Genomic DNA, 25,194 nt, shown 5'->3' on the forward strand with positions numbered 1-25,194 from the left:
CAGAGAATTATAGAGTCCCCTCCTCGCCCTAAGGACGCTCCGAGTTCTTGTACAGTTCCTCCGACTTCCTCTTCGTCTCCTATGGATGCCTCTCTTCCCGGTCCTGGTGGCGCTCCTTCTGCCTCTAGTGGTGGTGATCTGTCTACTCCTCTTGCAAAAAAGTAATTTGTTGGCTATTTGGGGCCCGGCCTGTGGGTCCCCTCTTTTTTAAACTCTTTATTTATTTTTGGTAGTGTTTGAACAATTTTTTGACCTTTTAAGGCCGTAAACAAAACACTTTATAATACCCTTTTTAATAGGGGTTTAAGTTAAAAAATAAGTACCCCTTTTTTGGATAAGGGTTTAAGTTACCTTATGCGTGCATGCTTTTCTGATTTGCGATTTTTTGAATTCCCCTTGATCTTTTCTGAAAAAACCTTTTCTTTGGCTTGTCTGCCTTTCTGAACCTTTTTGTTTTAAGGATCTTTAGGACAGTCTTTTAGTCTTTTCTTGGGTTTTTTCCTATCTCTCTTTTGTTATTCCTAGTACTCAATTTCGTTTCATTGAGCTTTTCTGACTTAGGCTACTTTCGTGATTCATTTTTGTGTTACTCGGTTTCCCGTTCCGGCTTATGAGTCGGGATGTTTCCGAGTTTATTATGATCAACTTCTATAACCTCTTTACACCGACTTGTACCTCGTCGTTTTATCCTGACGACCATCTAGGTCGGTTCATGGGATTTTCACGTTTTGTCGAGCTTAAGTCGGCGCGTTTCGTCGAAAGGAAGAGAAAACAACAAAAAAGGAATTTATAAGAGATATATGTAAGATGAAAAGATCTTTATTAATTGGAGAGGTACTTCGTTGCTACTAAGGGTTTTTGACAATCTATTTCCCTTAGCCCCTGCTATGATGCCTCGTTAAAAACCCTTCTCTAGAAAAAACCCTTTGATTTTGGGGAAAAAAAATCATGAAGTTGGGAAAAGAGTACATCAGGGAGTAGAGTTCGCTTTTAACTGTAGTACCTTTTCATATTACAAGCATGCCACGACCCCGGTAACTCGGTTCCGTTTAGGCCGGTTACTTTATAATAACCTTTTTCTAAGACTTCATTGACCTTGTATGGTCCCTTCCAATTTGCAGCGAGTTTTCCTTCCCCTGATTTGTTGACTCCAATGTCGTTTCTGATCAAGACCAAGTCGTTCGGGGCGAATGCTCTTCGAATGAATTTTTTGTTGTATCTTGTAGCCATCCTTTGTTTCAACGCTGCTTCTCTTATCTGGGCTTTCTCTCGGATTTCGGGGAGCAAGTCGAGCTCTTCTTTGTGCCCCTGTATATTTCCGATCTCATCATGGAAAATCACTCTTGGGCTTTGCTCATTGACTTCTATTGGGATCATGGCTTCTACGCCATAAACTAGTCGGAATGGTGTTTCTCCAGTGGCGGATTGGGGGGTCGTCCTGTAAGCCCATAGCACTTGTGGGAGCTCTTCAACCCAAGCTCCTTTTGCATCTTGTAGTCTTTTCTTCAGCCCTGCCAGTATGACTTTGTTGGCTGCCTCGGCTTGCCCATTGGCTTGCGGGTGTTCCACCGAGGTGAACTGGTGTTTGATTTTCATACTGGCTACTAGGCTTCTAAAGGTAGAGTCGGTGAATTGGGTTCCATTATCTGTAGTAATGGAATGGGGTATCCCATACCTTGTGATGATATTTTTGTAGAGGAACCTCCGACTCCTTTGTGCGGTGATGGTGGCCAATGGTTCTGCTTCTATCCATTTTGTGAAATAATCTATTCCCACAATCAGGTACCTGACTTGTCCTGGCGCCTGGGGGAAAGGACCTAGCAAATCCATTCCCCACTTTGCAAAAGGCCATGGAGAAGTGATACTGATGAGCTCCTCCGGGGGAGCCACATGGAAATTTGCATGCATCTGGCATGGTTGGCACTTTTTCACAAATTTCGTGGCATCTTTCTGCAAGGTCGGCCAGTAGAATCCAGCTCGAATCACTTTCCTGGCTAGTGCTCTTGCTCCGAGATGATTTCCGCAGATCCCACGGTGGACTTCTTCTAACACTTCGGTGGTTCTTGAGGTCGGTACACACTTTAATAATGGTGTTGATATCCCCCTTCTGTAGAGGATATTTCTCACCAAGGTGTAGTGTTGTGCTTCCCTTCGGATCTTCTTAGCCTCTTTCTCCTCCTTGGGGAGGATGTCGAATTTCATGTATTCGACCAAGGGGTTCATCCATCCGAGGTTTAATCCGACTACCTCAAGGACCTCTTTTTTGTCTTCTACTTTTACCACCGAGGGTTTCTGGAGAGTTTCCTGGATCAGGCTTCTATTATTCCCTCCTGGCTTGGTACTTGCTAACTTGGATAGGGCGTCTGCTCTGCTATTTAGGTCCCGAGTTATGTGTTTGACCTCGGTTTCTGCAAAGCCCCCAAGATGTTCCAGAGTTTTTTCCAAGTACCTTTTCATATTTGGGTCCTTTGCCTAATACTCTCCACTTATCTGGGAGGTCACCACTTGCGAGTCGTTGTATATCATCACTTTTGTAGCACCGACTTCTTCCGCCAGCTTCAATCCAGCAATCAAGGCTTCATATTCTGCCTGATTATTTGAAGCTGGGAATTCAAATTTGAGAGAAACTTCTATCTGGGTTCCTCTTTCATCCACCAATATTATGCCTGCACCGCTTCCTGTTTTGTTTGAGGATCCATCTACGTAGAGTTCTCATGTAGTTGGTTTTTCCTCTGGGTCTCCTGCGTATTCCGCGATGAAGTCGGTGAGGCACTGGGCTTTAATCGCCGTCCGAGTTTCATACTTCAAGTCGAACTCGGAGAGCTCTATTGCCCATTGAACCATTCTCCCTGCAACATCCGTCTTTTGGAGGATTTGCTTCATGGGTTGGTTCGTGCAGACTCTTATTGTGTGAGCTTGAAAGTAAGGTCGTAGCCTTCGTGAGGCTACCACTAAGGAGTAGGCAAACTTCTCTAGTTTGTGGTATTTTAGCTCAGGGCCTTGTAGAACTTTACTGATGAAATATACTGGGTGCTGTCCGACCTCGTCTTCTCTTATCAGGGCCGACGAGACGGCCTTGTCTGCTACAGATAAGTATAGGACGAGGTCTTTCCCAACTGTAGGTCGGGTCAGGATAGGAGGTTGGCTCAAGAATCTTTTGAACTCCTGGAACGCCTCCTCGCATTCCGGAGTCCATTCGAATTGACATCCCTTTCTCAATAGGGAGAACAGTGGAAGGGATTTTAGTGCTGATCCTGCCAAGAATCTGGAGAGGGCTGCAAGTCGGCCATTCAGTTGCTGGACCTCTCTTAAACAAGTCGGGCTTTTCATCTCCAGGATAGCTCTACACTTGTCGGGATTAGCTTCAATCCCTCTTTGTGTTAGCATAAACCCTAGGAATTTTCCTGCCTCTACCGCGAAGCCACACTTTGAGGGATTTAGTCTCATCCCATGTAACCTTATGGTGTCGAAGACTTGTGAGAGGTCTGCCAAGAGGTTGACTTCTTTCTTGGTCTTTACCAGCATGTCGTCGACGTATACTTCCATTAGGCTCCCAAGGTGAGAGGCAAACACCTTATTCATCAGCCTCTGGTATGTGGCCCCTGCATTCTTCGATCCAAACTGCATGACCACGTAGCAAAAATTAGCTCTGGGCGTGATGAATGATGTTTTCTCTTGATCTGGCTCATACATCGGGATTTGGTTATACCCCGAGTAGGCATCCATGAATGACAAGTATTGATACCCCGAGCTGGAGTCTACCAGGGTGTCAATACTTGGCAGTGGATAAGGGTCCTTGGGACAGGCCTTATTTAAGTCGGTATAGTCGACACACATTCTCCATTTACCATTTTGTTTTTTGACTAGCACTACATTGGCTAGCCATGTTGGGTACTTGACTTCTCTGATGAAGCCGGCTTCTAAGAGCGCTTGTACTTGCTCTTCTACTATTAGGGCTCGTTCTGGGCCGAGCTTGCGTCTTCTTTGTTGTACAGGTCGGGACCCCCGGGTAAACCGAGAGCTTATGAGACATGAGCTCGGGGTCTATCCCAGGCATGTCGGAGGCCTTCCAGGCGAAGAGATCGGAGTTATCTCTTAGGAGCTTAGTCAACCCTTGTTTTAGGGTTTCCCCTAGGTTGGCCCTTATGTGAGTATTTTTTCCCTCCTCTTCGCCGACCTGTATCTCCTCTGTTTTTCCTCCCGGTTGTGGACGCAGCTCCTCTTTAGCTCTTGCGCCTCCGAGCTCTACTGTGTGAACTTCTCTGCCTTTTCCTCTCAGGTTTAGGCTTTCATTGTAGCATTTCCTTGCCAATTTCTGGTCTCCCCTTACCGTTGCTATCCCCGCTGAGGTCGGGAATTTCATACAAAGGTGAGGAGTGGATACCACTGCTCCGAGTCGATTAAGGGTAGCTCTGCCGATTAAAGCATTATATGCTGACCCTACATCGATGACTATGAAGTCTATACTTAGAGTTTTTGATTTTTCCCCTTTTCCAAAAGTGGTGTGGAGGGGCAAAAATCCCAGTGGCTTTATTGGCGTGTCACCTAATCCGTACAAGGTGTCGGGGTAGGCTCTTAACTCTTTTTCATCCAGCCCTAGTTTGTCGAAAGCAGGCTTGAAAAGAATGTCCGCTGAGCTTCCTTGGTCTACTAGGGTTCTGTGGAGATGAGCATTTGCTAGGATCATAGTTATTACCACTGGATCATCGTGTCCAGGTATTATTCCTTGCCCATCTTCTTTTGTGAATGAAATGGTGGGGAGGTCGGATGACTCTCCTCCGACCTGGTAGACTCTCTTGAGATGCCTTTTGCGAGAGGATTTGGTGAGTCCCCCTCCCACAAATCCTCCTGAGATCATATGGATATGTCTCTCCGGGGTTTGTGGTGGTGGGTCTCTTCTATCCACATCATCTCGCTTTCTCTTCCCATGGCTGTCCGACCTTTCTATGAGATATCTGTCAAGCCGACCTTCTCTAACCAGCTTTTCTATCACATTTTTGAGGTCGTAACAGTCATTTGTGGAGTGACCATATATTTTATGGTACTCACAGTAGTCGCTGCGGCTCCCCCCTTTTTATTTTTAATGGGTCTGGGGGGTGGCAGCCTTTTGGTGTTACAAATCTCTCTGTATACATCCACTATAGAAACCTTCAGAGGAGTATAAGAGTGATATTTTCTTGGTCTATCGAGACCGAGTTCTTCCTTCTTCTTGGTTTCCCTCTCCCTCTCTTTTGTTGAGGGAGGGTGCCCAAGTCGCCAACTCAGGTCTCTCAACTTAGCATTTTCCTCCATGTTGATGTACTTTTCAGCTCTTTCCTGTACATCACTTAGAGAGATGGGGTGTTTTTTGGATATGGACTGTGAGAAGGGACATTCTCTGAGCCCATTGACTAACCCCATTATGACTGCCTCGGTGGGCAGGTCTTGAATCTCTAAACAAGCTTTGTTGAACCTTTCCATATAGGTTCGTAAGGATTCTCCGACCTCCTGTTTTATTCCCAGGAGGCTTGGTGCATGTTTTACTTTGTCTTTCTAGATAGAGAACCTCATCAAGAACTTCCTTGAGAGGTCTTTAAAACTAGTAACCGACCTCGGGGGGAGGCTGTCGAACTACTTCATCGCCGCTTTCGACAAGGTTGTCGGGAAAGCTTTGCATCGCGTAGCATCAGAAGCGTCAGCCAGATACATCCGACTTTTAAAATTGCTCAAATGATGCTTCGGATCAGTGGTTCCGTCGTAGAGGTCCATATCGGGGCTTCTAAAATTTCTTGGAACTTTTGCCCTCATTATGTCCTCACAAAAAGGATCTTCCCCCCTAGGGGCGACTCTTCTCTACCGTCACGGGAGTTCTGACCTTTGAGGGAGGATTCTAACTTTAAGAGTTTTCTTTCTAACTCTTTTCGTCGCTTCATCTCCTCTTTTAGGTTCTTTTCAGTTTCCTTTTGTCGCTCCCGTTCCTGTTCTAACTGTTCGAGGCGAGTGTGGACTAACCCCATGAGCTCAGTTGCATGGGATGGTCCCTCTTTCTCTGATTCGCGTCCTTCTGAGGAATTCACCTTCGGATTTTTTATTCCGGAGGTGCCTTCCCTGTGTTGGTCATTGGCTTCCTGGTGAAGGGTCAAGTCTGCCTCATTGTTTCCGGTGTTCAGATTCTCTTGTTCAGAATCTGTCTCTACATGACCCTCTTTAGGGGATCTATCTGCCATCACTGGTTGATCTCTCGGGTCCCCGGCAACGGCGCCAATGTTACGGTAGGTAACCGGAGATTAATGGGCTGGATGGCGTTGGTTGGCCCAATCGTCTGAGGGAGGAAGCCTTTGAGAGGGTCTGCGCCTTGGGGGCCTCTGTCCGACTTGTGAGTATGAATGAATGGGGGGTGGTACCTGCAAAGACACTCCGATGCCTAAGTCAGCAAGGGTGTTAGCAGGTCTAGAGAGTATTGGGACTTAGAGATACCTGAGGGGTGTCAGTGTATTTATAGTGGTGAACCAATAACCACCGTTGGAGTAGTGTCACTTTTATAGGGTGTTAACCGTCCTTTTATCTTAGGGAAGTTAAGATATGGCTCGTGGAAGTGGTTAGAGAGATTCTAGGGGCAGTTACTCATTCAAATGAGTGCTTATCTGCCAGCTAACCCTCGTTCCCAACTTCTTTAAAGCAAGTCGTGACGAGTACCGACTTCGTAGTGGCTGATCTGGTGAAAGGTGAGGTCAACCCTTTGGGTCGGGCCTTTTTACTTGGACCTTGGGCCTTAATCGTTAGGCCAGGGTATGAACATAAACCAATCACTCGATTGATTTATTGATCAGTTTAGTTCTCGCAACTTTGATTGGCAAAACTTTTATTTATCTATATATTATAAATACAACTATTGAAATTAACTTATTTTATCTTTTTTTTTTCTAAATATTTGTTGTACATTTGTGATTAAATGATAGAGAAAGTTTAGAGAACTAACTCCATATGCAACCAAATATCCAATTTTTTAAAAAATCCTAATTTCTAAATTTCAAAAACTAGTTTTACGTTTAAAAAGCATGTCTTCTTCCACCTCTCTTCACCTCTTTTCTCCTCTCCCTATGCGTCTCTTCTTCTTTCCCTCCGCGCCACCTATTCCTCCAGGAACACGATGTCGCCACAGTCTGTTTTTTCTTTATTACTGTACGTCACGCAACTGCTGTGCCACGTCAAATTGCATCGCAATGCCACGCCGCCCATCACCACCCGTCGCGCACTTGTCATCCACCAGCACAAGTAGTCCGATCCTCCACAGTCGATGGCATACGAGAGAGCGACTGTCACAATTACGTCACACACAGCGTTCTTTTTCTTGTAGATTTTGGATGGTTTTTTTTTACTAGTTCTAGATACTTTTTTTTTTTAAGTTTTGGATGTGTTTTTTTTACGTGTTTTGGAATTTTTTTTTTTGAAGTCCATATACTAGTTAGCTAGTACCCTAGTTCACATCCAAAAAAATAAAAAAAAAAAGCTAGTACCCTAGTTAATTACTTAGCGAAATTATAAACGATATTAAACCTTTGTAATAAGTCCAAAAAAAAAAACCTTTGTAATAAGGACTTGGCTCGTTTACTTGATTTACTTTCTTCTAAATATCGTTTTTTGAAATAATCTTTTAAAAAAGAAAAAATATTGATGTAAAAAGTGTTGTACTTGAATTTAGAATTAGTTTATGTATTTTTTCTAGTAATCAATTTATACATTATACATAGGTGTGATATTAAATAAGTACATGTTATTCTTGAATATTCTTAAAATTATAAAAAGGCATTTTTCTAGATTTCAAATTGTTACTGCTAAAAATAAGTCCAGTCTGATTTTGCTAAAACACGTCACCCAAATATATCAAAACATCATAAAAGATAAAATTTCTCTAATCAAAAGAACTTTCTTCATCAAAATACTAACTCCCAAGAGAACACTATTGTATACAAAAATAGATACACATATCTTCGATTCTATCAAGCTACTGGCGATAATATTTAAAATTGAAAATATTACAGTAAAGAATCATTTTATTATCATTACTGTGTTTCCATTTTTCATTACTTGCGTAAGATTATTTATTGAATTGACACAAGTTCCCTGCCTTCTAATTACACAACCTTCTCATCCCACCAACACAATCTGTAGCAGCATCCATAGCTGAATCTAAAGTCACATATATAATATTTAATAAAATAATACAAATATAACATATATGCACTATATAGTTGTATTGCTTCGAGACTTGAGAAGCTGTTTGTTCTCTTGTCTATGACGCAAATTCACAAGGAGAAAAATCAAGTGGGGGTAAAATAAAAAAAAATAATAATAATAAAAGGGTAAACAAAAACGTGGGAAAATTCAAACCCATAATAACAGCTGCTACTATTCCATCAAGAAACATGGCCTTCATATTCCGTTGACTTTTTACATCTTTGGAATTTTTCCACCAAACCTGTGCATCTGTATCATGGCATGTGCATGCGATCAGTGTGTAAATAAACAATACTAAACGAATCATGAAAAGATACAAGGTCAATTCCATGCCAATTTAGGAAAACAATATTTTCATAATTTTTTTTCTTAATAAAAAAATAATTGTCATGAAAGTCTCAAAGGCCCTAGGTTGATGTTTTTATTTTATTTTATCTTGCATAAGCTCATTAGGCTGGCTTTATGCTTTGAGAATTTTATTCAATCAACTAGGGTGCATTTCATTAGACATATTTGGATGAAGTTTGTCATGAGCAAAGAAAATATTCTTTTTATTTGGTAATCATTTACTCAAAAATAAGATCACATTAATGAATTATTTGGGAACATGAGATACGAAGCTATATATATAGTCTCACTTTTTTTTTATTGTTATAAGGAGTGTTGCTAGTATCCATATCAAAGGTATGTTTATTGGCAAGAGGCAAATCTAGAGTGCTGTCCAAAGGTTCCAAGCATCCAGCATGCTGTTTCCATCAATTTTCCTGTCAATTCCATAAAATTCTTTAAACATGAGCTCAAAGAGAAACTATGTATAATGATCCTTGAGTGTTGCTATGATGCAGATTTTCAATATAGAGGGCATGGCAATTAAAATTTGACATTTGGTTGAAAGGGCTTCCGTGTGTATGAAAAATCACATATTTTCTTTATGTCTTTGAAAAAAGCTTGGGACCTTTAATTTTGAAAGTTTGAACTACTTTCTTACAACTTAAGAAAACTATCTTCCACATCAATTTTCTATAGTTTCTAGTGATATAATCTAGCAGGCTCAAATCAAAATCAGCAAAATAACATATTGCTTCAACTTTAACATCTAAAGCCCTCACAATATAATAAAGACAAAGACTACTTTAATGGATTACTTAAGAAATAACTTAGACTGCTTCTCTTGTTTCAGAAGTGCTATGTGTATACAAAAAATCAGTCACCAAATCGCAGATCAGTCACCATATAGTTATTTTGTATTTTAATGTGTTTTATTCGGGTGACTGATTTTTATTTTACATATAACATGATTGTTATTTATTTATTTATATTTTTTTGCAATAAGAAGCCAAGGTCATATTAAACACCTTCTAACTTTTTTGCTTACAATTTCAAACCCTCACTAAAATTCCATCCCAATCAATAGCTTAAAGACAATCAATGTAAGCCAATAAACTTAACCAAAACAAGAAGGCGGCCATCCACACAATAAAATCCCCACTTAAAGAAAACTCAAAGATGAGGAAAAATAAATAAATAAATAAAGAATAAAAGGAAAACCCACCCAATCAAACCAAGCACATCATTATCACCTTTTTACCATCTCTTTCCATCTTGACTTTAAAAAAACACCCATCCAAGCACAAAAATTTATTCCACACAAAATTTTACATAAAGTTGATATTTTACCTTATAAATCATTAAATAATTTTTAATGATTAGCAGCAATTAACTAACCCCTTAATTTCCCAATGAAAAGAATGAGTTACCCCACTAACTAAAATATATGCATTTAACCAAAAGTTACATATTAGCATCAAATAAGAGTAACATTCAGATCAAGATTGGTTTTAAATTACTTTTGACAATGATAATTGAGGCAGCAATATTACTCTTGCCTCAGTCTTAGCAAATCACAATCACAACCACGATTTCACCGTCTACGTTTTCCATAGTTTACTATAAAATTTTCACTTTCACATGAATCACAATTCAAAAGTATATATGAAGACATTAATTTCCATTTAATTTTACATTGTTAACCAACCAAATATATGACAAATTACCAAATAATATAGTGGTGACTGGTGAATAGTTATATACAATGAAGCGGTATTCTGACATGACAAAATTAGAGAATAATTTCTATACACTAACAATGCAAAAAAAAAAAAAAAAATTATATGCAACAAACAATATAAAATATATAGAAATTTGATAAGCAAAGAACTTATAATCATAAATAGTTACTCAGCTTAATTTAATCTACACTATCACCTAGAAATTAAGTCCTAAAATGTTATTATCACCCATTGAAGTGAACCATAACAAACTAAAATAATTGAAAGAAAAAAGGAAAGAAAACTGACCTCTCCTCTGCTTCTTGACCGTTACCTTCCCGGGCTGACCCGTTTTCGCGACCCGCCTAAAAACCTGATTCTCCTTCTCAGCCTTCTCCTCCGCCGTCTCCGGCGGAAACATCACGGCATCAATCCCCTGAACGGAGATCCTCCCGTCCGTATAGATATCAGGATCAAACAAAAATGCAACGCCATCGCCACGGCCAAACCTGACAGAACCATCCCCTTCCTCCGCCACAACCTTATGCGGAACCCTAAGCGTATCGTAGCGAACCTTCCCGAACCTTCTAACGGCATTGTACATCGATTCCTCCGTTTGGTACTCAGGGATCAAATGGTAATACATAATCTGCTCCGGTGCACCTGGTTCACTCAACTGTTCCGTAGTCAATTTCGCCATCGCTTCGTCGTTTGGCGCCAAAACCGTTAGAACGTAACCTTCTGAGACCAAACGACCCATTTCGGTTGCTAGAGAAGTTAGGTTTACCAATATGTCTGCCATTTCGTTGTAGCCGCCGTACTGGATTAGGGTTTGGATGAAATCTTTCACCTGTGCTTCGCCGTCGAAGTGGTGGTGTTTTCCTCCGGGTCCTGGTGCAGGCGCCGGAGCAATTGCCGGACCTGGTGCCATTGCGTCGTAGATCGGGAGTGCCGGTGAGGAACCTGGTTTTGACGGTGGTGCTGGTTTTTTCAGGCGGTGAGTTCGGGGATCGACCTCCGGTGCTCCTTCTGGTTTCACGGCGCCGATCGAGCGCAGGCTCCGGCGGTTGCTGAAGTCTGATTGGACGGAGCGTGGAATCAGGAGCGAGTCGATTCCGTGGATCACTCCGTCGGGTCGGGTTAGAGTTTCCGGGTGGGTGACCCGTGCGCCGTCGACGGTGAATTCAACGGTGGAATTGGCGCTGATTTGGATGTGGTGGTTGTCGGCGGCGAGGGTTTTGTGTCGGGTCGACCCGGGTTTGCGTTCGGAATTGATTCGGGTTGGGACGATGTGTGACATGATGAGTGTCTGAAGAGATTTGAGGTTTCTGGGTTCCAAGAGGAAGCGCTTGAATTCGGGGTCAAGGTTTCGCTCCAAAGCTTCGTTCTTTGGGGCAAAAATGGTGATGTTGTGGTTTGCCACGGTTTCTTCGAGTGTCGGCAAAAGCATGGCTTTTTCAATCAATTCTGCCAGTTCTGTATAATGTGAGTCCAGTAGTGCCACCAAGATGGAGTTTGAATTGATCTGAGCCGTTGGTGAGGAAGAAGAAGATGATGATGGCGATGGTGATGAAAATGTAGTTGGGGTATTGGAGAAGAAGAAAATGAGGATGATGAAGAAGGTGCCATGGATGTAACAATCCATGGCGAATGCAAGAAAAAATCTTCTGAGACGAGACCAGTTTTTGGGTTTTGTGCTAATAATGCTGTGTTGTGTGTACCAGGTACATTGCTTGGTTGCTTTTCTGTGAAATGTTGGTTTTTGGGGTCTTATGTTTTCTAGTTTTGGTGGGTGAGTGCTATAAAAATGTATGGTTACATGTATGTTATGGGGTTGCTGTTAGTGTTAATGAGAGTGAGTGCGAAAAGGAGATTAAGGCATTAAGGTGGTGTTGTTTTTGTGTGATTAATTTGGTGTTGAATTTAGAAGGTGATTAAGTAACTTGATTAGTCAACTAATGATGATGTTGTTGTCTTGTTGATAGGTTTTACTTGTATTGTAGGAGAAGTGGGTAAATCAATGGAGGTGTCGGTTGCACTGTTGAGAATTTGCCACGTGGCGGGTCATGATTGAACAGGGAGGGAGGGCTCGTGTGAAGAAAGAAAGAAGTGGAAAGGTGGGGTCCAGTACCCAACTGCTACCTGGCTTCAGCTGCTACTTACAGGTTGTGAGTAAAATGGAGGTATAAATAAACCAACTTTCATTACCTAATAATGCCATCACTACTATTAATCTTATTGTTTTCTACTAATTCGTCATAGGGATATTGTTCCACTTTACCCTCATTTATCATCAATTAGATAAAACAGATGAATCATGAGTTACTATAATATATTATATTAAATGAATGAATATAGACCCCCAAAAAAATATAATTATATAAGAATTAACGGTTAATTTGATATCCAAAAGATCTAAATAATGACAAAAAATTTCTAAAAAATATTGTTAACAAAATAATTTTTAAATAATTTAAAAATATAATAAAATAATTAAAAATAATTATTTAAATCAGTCTCTAATTTAAAAATTAAAAGTGGACATTTTAGTTTAAAAAAATTAATATACAAAATATTCTTAAAGTTTTATTTCAACAAACAAATCAGTTCCCAGTCCATTTTTCGAAAAAGTAATTACCAAATTATTTTTCAAAGATTTTAAATCTCCTATTATTATTATTATTATTATTATTATTATTATTATTATTATTATTACATAATAATAATGTAATATAATTTTTTGTATTTTTTTTAAAATAATAATAAATTTATTTATTAGATTCTTATATATGTATTTATAATATAAATTTTGCATAAAAAATATAAAAAGTATAATCAAAAGATATCCTATTAGAAATTATTCATCCAACAACAACAATAATAATAATAATAATAATAATAATAATAATAATAATAATAATAATAATAATAATAATAATAATAATAATCAATAAAATTATTAATAATTATTTTACAAAAAATTTAAAGATTAAAATTATTTGATATTTTTGTATTTAATATAATCAAAAGATGGCCTATTTTAAAAAATTATATTTATATTAAAAGAAAATATTTTAATTTAGATTTCAAAGCATTATTATTGACCTTGTTTGTTTTTAGGAAAAAGAGTGTATTAATATGCTAGTGTCATCGTTCACATACATAAAATTAAGCTAATAATAATAAAGGTTGACATATAATAAAAATAAAATGGATGGAGACTGTTATGTTTAACAAAAAAAAACGTTGAAGATTGACATGTGTATTAATTTTTTTTTAAGGCTAAAATGTTTATTTTTAAAATTTTTAGATACTAATTTGGATAATTACTCTGTCAGAATTAAATATTGAGAATTAATCTGTGTATTAATTTTTTTTTTACTAAAACATCTACTTTTAAAATTTTTGAGTATTAATTTGGATAATTATTCAATAATTAATAAATATTGTATTTTTTTAAATGACAAAAAATTTTTGTATTAAACAAATAGCATTTTTATGGATTCAAATTTTTATAGTGACATTTGAATAAATATTTAAAAAGATACAAAAAAAAATTAAAACAAAATTCAATCTCTAGCTTTTACATTTTGTTTTTTAAAAGAATTTGGTCATTCACAATAACTTTATTTTTTTAAATTCACCGGACATCAAATTTACCATATTTTAAGAATGAAAAATCTTTTTTTTTTTAATAATGATTGTAAAAAATTACATTAAAATAAGATATCTAAATATTTTTTAGAATATATATTTAATATCTAATTTTTTAATCATATTTTTAAATTTTTGGAAATTTATTTATCGTTAATTTTGTCAGCGATATAAATTTTTGGGTATCATTTTTATAGTTTACTCAATATAAATATCTTTTCCAATAACATTAAATATTTTTTTATGAATTTAGCTAACATATATTTTTAGGACACATGATAAAATTACTATTGATAGAATTTTTAAATATTTTTAAATAAATATAAAACAAATATATTAAAAACTTAATTTTTTTATATTTTTAATAAATTTTTTAATATATAATCTTAACATTTACTTTTAAAACATCAGTTAGCTAAATTTTTTTTATTTAACTATTTTTATAGTTTTCTAAAAAATTTTCAATATATTAAATAAATTTAATTTTAATACAATAATATTATAAAATTTATATAATCATAATATTTTATTCTTTTTTATTATTATTTATGTAACTAATATAAAAATAATTATTTATGCTACTATATTATTATTTAATTAAATATATATATAATTATTTTATACTAATAATATATTAAAATTAAAATCATATTAAATATCTGTTAAATATATTAAAATAACATTTTCCGATGGCATTGGGGCCCTCTCTCTCTCTCTCTCAATGTTTTGTCTTTCTCCCTTGATATATAATATATTTTTTTTTCAGTTTGTTGACTGTGTCTTGTGATTCTTGTGCGTTTTGTTTCCAGCTTCTGTGCACGTTAAAGGTCACTTTTATTAAAGCCATTTGACACTCATTCTTTAGGGTAAACTTCCTTTATTTCCAACTAGTTGATCTTCATAACAGAATGTTAAAAAATGAGGATTGGTTGTGAACTACAAGATTAATATTCTAAACAGGGTTATCAAAATACAATTTTCTTCTCGAAATTTATTTAATTTGATAGATCATAATGTGACAACATACTTATTCATTTTTATAAAATAAAATAAAATAAAATGAACTATATTATTATATATTTCATCGCTCTGGAATTCTGCTAACTCTTCTTTAATAGTGTGTTATTACTTATTAGCATATTGCTCTAATAATATATATTACATATGAATCTTTTCACATTAATATGTGCATTTAATATAGATCGGATATGAGGTCCATACCATAGAATAGACACCGAAGCAAATAAAAATAAGATACCATATAGACTTATGAATTACGAGTGGTGGTTCCCACTTGACCTTGGGTTCTTATTTTGATGGGGTATAAGCTGAGCTGTTCTTGTCATACAGAGTGTGTAAGTACCTCACCAAGAATCAAGAAACCACCCCAAACAGCATTAAGAATAAATAATTAAGAAATAAAATGGAAATAACTTCTAGAAAACTACCTTATTTGACTTCAAGAGCGGCAGGGTTTTGTTAAGTATACATAAGTTAGGAAGAATTTTAAGGAAAATAGATTCTTTTTAATTTTTTTAATATTTGAGAGAATAAAATGTGATTTCTCACTTCTAATTTTATAAGTGGGACTAAAAATAAAGAAAAAAGAGAGAGCAATGAAAGGTGATATTAAATACTGAATACCATCCATTTTTTTTTACTGGAGAGAATCTATTCTCAATTTTAAGTGTATATAAAATATCAATATTTTAGTAATTTTAACTAAATATATATAATATATATTAATCAAAATTAACAATCAAAATTATTAAAATACTAGTGTTTTAGGTATATTTAAATTTTTTGAGACTTATTACACATACAAATCTTTTTAGTATACAAGTCTATACAAGTCAACTCAAACTCAACAAAAACAACTCTCAATTTAAAGAGCATATAAGCACGCGCTTCCTCAACTTTGAATAGCACGAAATAAGAAATGGTTATTCTTCAACGTTTGTATTCCACATTTTTCCTCCTCCTCCTTCTCCTTCTTCTTCTTCTTTGCATTCCTCCTCATTTTTTCTTCGCATTCCTTCTTCTTCTTCTTCGCGTTTTCATCCTCATCGTGGTTCTTTTTATTGTTGGTGTATTTTTTCATCTTTCTCTTTCTATTGATTTTAAAACATTATGTATTTTTTTCTTCTTTATTTAATTTTTTCTCCGAAAAAGAATTATAAAAAAATGAAATAAGAAGATGAGGAAGAAGAAGCAATAGAAGATGAAGAGGATGAAGAGGAAGAGTTTTGAATTATGCAGAACTTATCAAAATAAAAATACACCCAAATATCTTCGTGTTACACCCAAATATTTTCGTGTTACACTCAAATTTACTGCAAATACAGAAAAATATTTCTTCTAATGTTGTATTTTTTTCTTCTTCTTTTTTTTCTTATTTGTTTCTTTCTTTTAGTTAAATGAATGTAAGTTCATCATCTTCCAAGTAATTTTGCAGCATTATGTGTTAAAACAAAAAGAAACTTGAGAAGATAAAACAAAAAAGAAAGGGTAAAGTATATTTTTTGTCTCTGAAGTTTAGTAAAAATTTCAAAAATACATTTAAGTTTTATTTTGTTTCAATTTTGTCCTAAAAATTTTTGATTTGCATCAAATATACCCTTAACAGCTAAATTTTCAAAAAAATTAAGACCAATCTAACAATAATGCATGAAAACTATGCTTGATTTACTTGTGTTGAGGGTTGTTCTTATGAAATTGTTGTTGAATTGGTCTTAATTTTTTTGAAAAATTAGCCGTTCGGGGTATATTTGATGAAAATCGAAAACTTTTAGAACAAAATTGAAACAAAATAAAACTTAGGGGTATTTTTGAAACTTTTGTCAAACTTTAGGGACAAAATATACTTTACCCAAAAGAAAAGATGAATAAGAAAAAAAGAAAAAGAAGATGGTGATGATGATTAAAAAAAAAAGCAGTAGAAGATGAGAAAGAGGAAGAAGAAGAGTTTTGAATTATGCAGAACTTACCAGAATAAAAATACACTCAAAATTTTTAAAATACACCCAAATATCTTCGTGTTATACTAAAATATCTCTGTATTACACCAAAATTTACTGCAAATACAGAAAAAATATTTCCTCTAATGCTATATTTTTTCTTCTAAATTGAACCACACCTCAGCTACTTGATTAGATTCAAAATAATAAAAAGAAGAAAAGAAATTCCAATAAAAAAAGGAGAAAGAAGAGAAATAAAGAAAACGAAAAAGAAAAATAAAAGAAAAAAAGAAGATGCGCGCATAAATATAAATAATTTGTAAAAACTTGTATATGAAAAAGGTTTATATGTAAAAAATAATTCTTATAATTAAAATCAACAGTTAAAATTATTAAAACACTAATATTTTTAGAATGTTTAAAAACTTTTCTATAAATTTATGTTAAGTTTAATTGGATAAGATGAATATTCAAACGGAGTGAAATATATGTATTTATTCTATGTATTTAGTTATTTACTTTCTGAGTTCTGCAAATGAAGAAATCTATTTTCTTAACTCTTTCACATGCATTATTGGCCATGTTAGTCATCATTTTTTTCATCAATTATACTTATTTGTCGACATTAGCACGCAACAATTGTTCTATTCGTATAAGTACATACTAACCTTCTGCGATACTGAGCACCATAATACTTATTAATACTATTGTGTATTTTGTAATATTGATAATGATCACGCTTATAAACTTGACATTGGAAATTAACAATATAAATCAAAAGATGTTATATGTACGTTTAATATTCCATGAAAAAGAAGGAAATCGGCACAAAATAATTGATCCCACAAATGATGAGTAAATCCCAGTAATGATCTTTGACATTGATGTCGTGTACTAAAATCACTTCTAAGATTTTAATTGTATTAATTATGTTTTTGAGATTGAAAAAATTGCACCATAACAGTTTTTGACCTGTTTTTCGTTAACGACGTACTGATGTGGCTTGATGATGTGGACCTTTGGTGACACGTGTCACCTCATGGTTTGGCCACGTGTAACGATATGATGATGTGTCGGTCAACGACACGTGGCATGCTGACGTGGATGGGTATACCATGTGTCACAGTGCTATTTTGCCACGTGTCAGATTATGCCACGTATTGCAATGCTATTTGTCTACGTGTCATCCACTATGGCATCATTACATGTGCATCAAATTGGTCCCTTACTTTGCATCAAATGACTCATTTTAGTCCATGAAATTAAATGTCATGCACCAAATTAGTTCTCTCATTAGTTTTTTTTTTCATTTTTTTATAAATTTAAAATTCTCATTATATATTTGAATACACTAATTTTAATTTTATCTTTTCACAAGTTATTTAGATATAAGTGTTTTTATAAAATGTTTTTAAAATATTAGTTTTAATTATACAATTTTGTTCTACAATATTTTATTAAAAGCATTATGTGACATATTGATATTGATTTAATAAAGAGTGTAAGTTAAGAGTATAATAATATTCCTTAATACAAATTTTTTAACATTTAACACTTTAATAAATATTTTAGGAATACTTGATCAGGCACTTATTAACTAATATAAATTCATTATTCCTATCCATTTTAAGAATGTCCGATTTCCTATATAATTAACTTCTCACTAAATTAATAAGATAGATTTATACTGTCGAATGTCGATTATAATAATTCATTTTATCTATAATTTAGTTAGGCAGCTTTTTCATATATTACACTATTGATCAATATAAGTACTTATTGTAACCATGACTTGAACAGTATTAAAACAGATACAAATAAACACAAGAGGCAATAATAAAGTTTTGGTTTTAGTTAACATGTACTCTAATGATACAAGTTAACATTATTAATTAAAAAAATTATTATAAAATATGTATAATAAAAAATTTAATTAAAATTAGTATATAAAAAAATATTGAGAATTTTAAATTTATAAAAAAAAATGAGAAAAAACTGATGAATGGACTAATTTGGTGCACGATATTCAATTTCAGCAAAGTAAGGGACCAATTTGGTGCACATGTAACGATGACATAGTGGATGACACGTGGACAAATAGCATTGCAACACGTGGCATAATCTAACATGTGGCAAAATAGCATTGTGACATGTGGCATACACATCCATGTCAGTATGCCCCGTGTCGTTGACCGACACGTCATCGTACCATTACACGTGGCCAAACCATGAGGTGACACGTGTCACCAAAGGTCCACGTCATCAAGTCATGTCAGCGCGTAGGGGTGGCAAAGCGGGCTGACCCGCCCCAACCCGCCCCGCCCCGTTTAGGCCCGCCACATAAATGGGGCGGACTGGCCCGCTCCGCCAACTAAAATGGGTTTAAAATGCTAGCCCGCCCCGTTTTATGGCGGATTGGCGGGTTGGCGGACTAGCCCGCTTGACTCTTTTTTTTTTTTTTGAAAAATAAAATTCATTAAAATTAACTAAAAAATAATAATTAAAAAATCAAATACAAATAAAAAATAGTCAAATTATAATATAATTTTTTTATTATTTTTTTTAAATTTTTAACTTCAATAAAATTGTTCAAAATAATATTTGTCAATAAAATCATCTTTATTTTAAAAAATAAGTCACATAATTTGAGCATATATACGAAATTGTAAAATAAAATAAATAAAGTTAATAATTCAAAAAAGAATAAGAACAAAAAATGAAAAAAAAAGTGTTTAAAAATTCTATAATTATTAATTTTATAATAGTAATCACTCTTTTATTTAATTAAAAAAAAAGAAAATAAAAATCTTCGGCCCGGCGGACCGCCCCGCCAAAACCCGCCAATTGGGCGGTGCGGGTTTGGCGGGTTTTTTTAATTTGACGGGCTCCAATTCCTAGCCCGACCCGCCTTTTTTAGCGGGTTTAGCGGATCGGCCCGACGGGCTCGACCCGTTTTGCCACCCCTATCAGCGCGTCGTTAACGAAAAACGGATCAGGAATTACTATGTACAATTTTTCCAATCTCAGGAACATAATTAATGCAATTAAAATCCCAAAGACGATTTTAGTGCACGGCGTCAATATCAAAGACCACTATGCGAATTTACTCCACAAATGATACTACTAAAGGAAAGTTATTGTTGCTCTGCACCTTTTACACATGGAAGGATAATATTTTATGCTAGGAGAGAACTACTGAATGAGTAGATTTACAAGGTATAGTTGGTAGTTAAATGAAAATGTTTGTTAACTAAAAATTATTAGCAAAAAATTGTCGAAATTTATTACTTTTTAAATAAATCTTGCAATAAATAAATTATAAATAAGATAAATTTTAACTGTTTAGATCGATTATTTTTATCTCTCTAACATTATGGATAATTAAATAGGAAACCATATTTTTTTGGTTTCCTTTAATGGTGACTTAGCAAACACAAGTGTAGTGCTCTTTGTGCGGAGAGAGACATATCCCCAACCGGAGGGGGCTGTTAATATGTCTGTCTCTTTGAGCTTTCTTTACTCAATCTTCACTATTATCTTCTCATAAATGTGAAAGCTGGATCAAGAGGTATTCATATTTTGATTGATGGTGAAAGTAAAAGTCTTGGATTATATTCTTGGTTAATCAATTACCATAATGTATACAATGTTAACATTCATTGCATAACTTGCATGGTTTTAATTTCCTTGTCAAGTTCTCAACAACATGAAAGTTACTTATACTGCTGTCATTTCGTTTAATTATTCCAACTAATTAATAACTATGCATGTGTTATTTTCGATTTATCACAATTTTTTGTTTATTTTTATTACCACATACGTAGTTAGTCTCTTTAGCTACTTGCACATCAAATAAACCATCAAGGTATCAACATATAATTTCAAAGTATTTTTTTATTTAATAAAAGAAAAATACTAATTATTATTCTTTTCTGTGAAAAATAATATATAGTATTCAGATGTATTTAGATTAGCGATACAGTATGTCATAAAGAGATTTAACAAAATTTGTATGTTGGTTGTTGAAAACTTAACACAACTCTCATCTTTTATCTGGACGAAAAAATTTAGAGTCAGCATTTTTGTTGAAATTTGGTCAATACTTAATCATAAAAGGAAAAATGATTAATCTTACATCATTAGATGTCATCTTACACCATTGAAAATATTAATGATGACTAATTGATGGCTAAACATCATAAATTCTGCTGACTCCCTAACACTCCTCTATCTGAATTTAGGCGCACATGTGTAATATAGGCAACTTAGATTAGTAATAAAGAACAAAAATATTTTTTTAAATAAAAATAATAATTACTTAAAAATATAATTAATTTCTTTTCATATAATATATTACTCGAATATCATTTTTTATGTTTGAATGCATTAATTTTAAAGTAATTTTGTTAAGTAGGGAAAAAGGTTTAGGACTAATTAACTTAACCTGAAATGAGTGTGCATTTTGCAAATGACAAACATATATGATGTAGGACAAAAAGTGGAGGTGATTAGGTCTTTCTACAATGAGTATAGAACGAAGCAGATATGGAATATCCATTATTATGAAATTAACAAATGATTTTGGTGATGATATTAAATGAGTTTGGTCTTGTGTATCCCTCAACTGTTAGGTGGAGATGTCCTTAAGAAACGAAGTTTAAGGGACATTTTCATTTTTTTTGGGTCAAATTTTTTTTTCACTTCATTTACTTTGTATTCCTACTTCCTAGCTAGTTGCATCCTCTGGGAAATTGTCGGTGGCCCTTACACTAATCATTTAGTGACAAACTATTTTAATGTCTGATATTTATTATTCATGACTTTAGCATATCTTTGAGTAGTTGGCATGGAATATGTATGTTTTGGGAGAAATTCGAATTTACCAAAACACCCTTAGGAAAGCAAGTTCAAATCTTAAGATCTTGGTGTATAATAAAGGGTGTTGTGGACTTTACGGACTTGGAACTTGCTATGGAATAAATCATCTCGTCAAAACGAGTGTGCTTGCTTTTGTTGTTTCGTCCATACTAATAATAATTTACGTAAATTAAACATGTTCTTCTTTTCTTTATTACATGGAAAATGGACGTCTCACTGGTTTTATAATATAATTGGCTTTGCTTGTTTAGGTGTATTTTTGTCTAGTGGATATACAATTTTCTTTTTCTATATAATAATAATTTTGCAATATCCCATGCTAAACTACCAAAATCGAGTTTATATAATATATGATAAATTATTATATGATTCTTTTTTTTTTAAATAAAAATATAACTATAATGCATTGAGCACTATTCAAAAAAGGAAAAAGGGAAACCATTATTATTAGCTCATATGAGAATGATTTACATATATATTTGCAAATTGAATCTTTATTTGTTTATTTTTCTTGAAAGCATATTTGCAAATTGATGAATCTAGCTACGCATTCAAGCAAGCATTAAGAGGGAAAAAAGAAAACATATAAAAGGAGAATTTCAGAGATATAATTATGTTAGTCATATTTGTGAACCACTTTAACTTATAAACAGTTCTTAGTCTATTTCCTATTCAAAACAATCACATGTTTATGACTGAGTCCTCCACATAAAGAAAAGTGGAAAAGAATCCTTTATACGAGAAAGCGAAACTGATAGAATATTGAGTTATTAATTCTCATTTGGCACGAATGTAAAATAAAATGGAAAAATATATGAACCAATGAAACAATTTAATTAATTATAAATATAGTAATTAGTTTTATTTATTTATAATTTTAAATATTGATTATTAAATGTTTCACCACATTTAAATTAGGAGGAGATACGTTCAATATCACTGCAACGTGAATCACGGAAACTGATTCAATTAGCTTCCGTCTCTTTACCTTCCTTCCCTCACAAAATGCTTAAAATATGATAAATCAGAAAATAGATTTAGAACCATCCAATTTACAAAGAAAAAAACATCCTAATACCTAACATAAGCACCATCCCCGTAGAAATTTTGGATTCACCCAGAAACATTTGGCTGGTTTTTGACTGATACCCTCTTCGTTCCCTAGTGTTGAATATCAGATTAGAGATATAGACTGTATATAAGGTTTTATATAAGTTATTCTGAGAGATATAGGTTTTATATAAGTTATTCTATTTTAATATAGTTTCTGTTTTTAGATATCTGATTCTGTTGTATCTCCTAGTATTAAGGGATTTTATTTCTGTACCTATATATATATATATATATATATATATATATATATATATATATATTGACGCTGAGAGATGATTCTCTCAAGAAATTCATCCAAAACACAATCCTTGTCTCACTCCATTCGTGTATTTCAAGTTGGTATCAGAGCGGGTTCCGACCCGGCTCTGGTTTCTATTTGTTTTTCTTCTTTTCCGGCTGCAATCTTTCAGCCGTGTTCCCTTTTCCCACCAGCTGACACTATCAGTTGTGTCTCTTCGTCAGAAACTGTTTTTCCGGCCAAAACCTGGTCAAACATCAGACCCACTCCGAAGCAACCCCAGAATCAGAACCAGAAAGCCAAGTTCGGCCTGTCCCCAAAATTTCACTGCCGTCAACTGCCGCACGCGCCGGCACGCGCCGCCCCTTTTCCTGCGCGTGGTCCTCACGCGCCTCCGCTCCAGACGCGTGTGAACGTCACGCTCCACTGCCCAGGCTTTTTCCGGCCCTCGTTTCCCTTCTGCAAGTGTTTTCCGGCCGTTTCTGAGTGTCTGCCATCATGTCTTCTGAGGTAACCCCCGACACCAACTCCAATGGTGGCAAACCGGCTGTTCTAACATCTGTTGTTTCTGGAACCGCTACAATGACCTCTAAAAAATTGATGGGTGCCAAAAATTACCTTTCTTGGGCTGATTCTGTGGAACTTTGGTTCATGGGCCAAGGCTATGAAGACCACCTTACTAAATCTGTTGATGATGTTCACGCCGCTGACAAAACCACTTGGAAGAAGATTGATGCCCAGCTATGTAACCTTATGTGGCAGACCATTGATCCACCAAAGCTGACTATGTTTCGGGCTTACAAAACTTGTAAAAAGGTGTGGGACCGTGCTAAAGCTTTATACACTAATGACATTGCAAGACTTTACCATGTTGCTAAGAAGCTGTGTAGTTTACAGCTTCAAGGAACTGATATGGAATCTTATGTTGGGGCTGTGGAAGCTGTCAAGGAAGAGTTTTCGACTCTCCTTCCCTATGTGTCTAATGCTGATGACCATCATGCTCAACAGGGAAAGCTGTTTTTGGTACTTACGTTACTTGGGTTGCCAGCTGAACTTGAATCTCTTCGGCAACAAATATTGGGCACCTCACTCGTTCCTTCCCTTGAAAACGTATTTGCACGACTCTTGCAATCCGGCCCCTCTTTTGAGACCCATACTTTTGACCAAACTGCATTGGCATCCCAATCTTCTTCTCAAGTGTCCTTTCAAGTGCCCACTTGCGGCGGCCGTGGGGTCGTGGTAATCGTACTCGCCTTAGTTGTATCTATTGCCATAGGATTGGTCATACTCAGGATAAATGTTATGCTCTCCATGGTCGTCCTACCAAGGTAGCTAATGTTGTCCAAACTAATGAGCCATCTGACGTTCACTCCGCCGCACAACCACAAGGGATATTTGTCTCTGGCAATGATTATGATGAGTTTTTCAAGTACCAAGCTTCAAAGCAAGCATCTACTCCCGTTGCTTTGGTGGCCCACTCTGGTAATTATGTTGCTTGTATCTCTCATTCCTCTTCTCTTGGACCATGGGTCCTTGACTCAGGTGCTTCTGATCACATTTCTAGTACTTCTTCTGTCCTGTCTAAACTTGAACACCCTGCATTTCTTCCTTCTATCACTTTGGCTAATGGTTCTAAAATTGGTGCTAAGGGAATAGGTCAAGCTACTCCTCTTCCTACATTACCTTTGAAATCTGTTCTTTACATGCCCAATTGTCCTTTCAATTTGATTTCTATTAGCCAACTTACTCGTTCTCTTAATTGTTCTGTTACCTTTTTTGCTGACTCCGTCATTGTGCAGGATCGAGGGACGGGACAGACGATTGGTACAAGATGTGAGTCTCAAGGACTGTATCGGCTTGCCTTACCCATTACTACTGTGTCTTCTGTTGCTACTGTTGAGTCTCCGGACATGGTTCATTGTCGCCTGGGACATCCCAGCCTCTCGAAGTTACAAGCTATGGTCCCGAGTTTATCTCGTCTTGCTACCTTAGAGTGTCAAACTTGTCATTTAGGTAAACATGTTCGTAGTTTTTTTTCAAGTCGTGTCAATACACGAGCTGCGTCTCCCTTTTCTGTTATTTATTCTGA

At 35.3% G+C, this 25,194-nt stretch overlaps 1 protein-coding gene and 1 long non-coding RNA gene across 2 annotated transcripts; one reads left to right on the plus strand and one right to left on the minus strand.

The window, feature by feature from the left end:
• Positions 1 to 8,015: 8,015 nt before the first annotated feature.
• Positions 8,016 to 12,248, minus strand: LOC112737488 (fasciclin-like arabinogalactan protein 15). The gene is made up of 3 exons (XM_072211321.1): positions 10,575 to 12,248; positions 8,856 to 8,981; positions 8,016 to 8,466 (listed from the first exon to the last, which is right to left on the minus strand). Exons 1-2 carry the CDS (start codon positions 11,908 to 11,910, stop codon positions 8,908 to 8,910), a joined length of 1,410 nt encoding a protein of 469 aa, XP_072067422.1. The 5' UTR covers positions 11,911 to 12,248; the 3' UTR covers positions 8,016 to 8,466; positions 8,856 to 8,907.
• Positions 12,249 to 12,250: 2 nt separating this feature from the next.
• Positions 12,251 to 14,996, plus strand: LOC140177869 (uncharacterized). The gene is made up of 2 exons (XR_011869410.1): positions 12,251 to 12,448; positions 14,729 to 14,996. It is a non-coding gene; the product is annotated as an uncharacterized lncRNA (long non-coding RNA).
• Positions 14,997 to 25,194: the final 10,198 nt, after the last annotated feature.

The sequence above is a fragment of the Arachis hypogaea genome, chromosome 13, assembly GCF_003086295.3.
Source record: "Arachis hypogaea cultivar Tifrunner chromosome 13, arahy.Tifrunner.gnm2.J5K5, whole genome shotgun sequence".
Lineage (NCBI taxonomy): Eukaryota > Viridiplantae > Streptophyta > Magnoliopsida > Fabales > Fabaceae > Arachis > Arachis hypogaea.

Coding starts and splice junctions, on each gene's coding strand:
- LOC112737488 (XM_072211321.1), bottom strand. CDS start 11,910: ATGGATTGTTACATCCATGGCACCTTCTTCATCATCCTCATTTTCTTC. Junction 8,982..10,574: donor GGTCAAGAAGCAGAGGAGAG/GTCAGTTTTCTT, acceptor TGGAATTGACAG/GAAAATTGATGGAAACAGCA.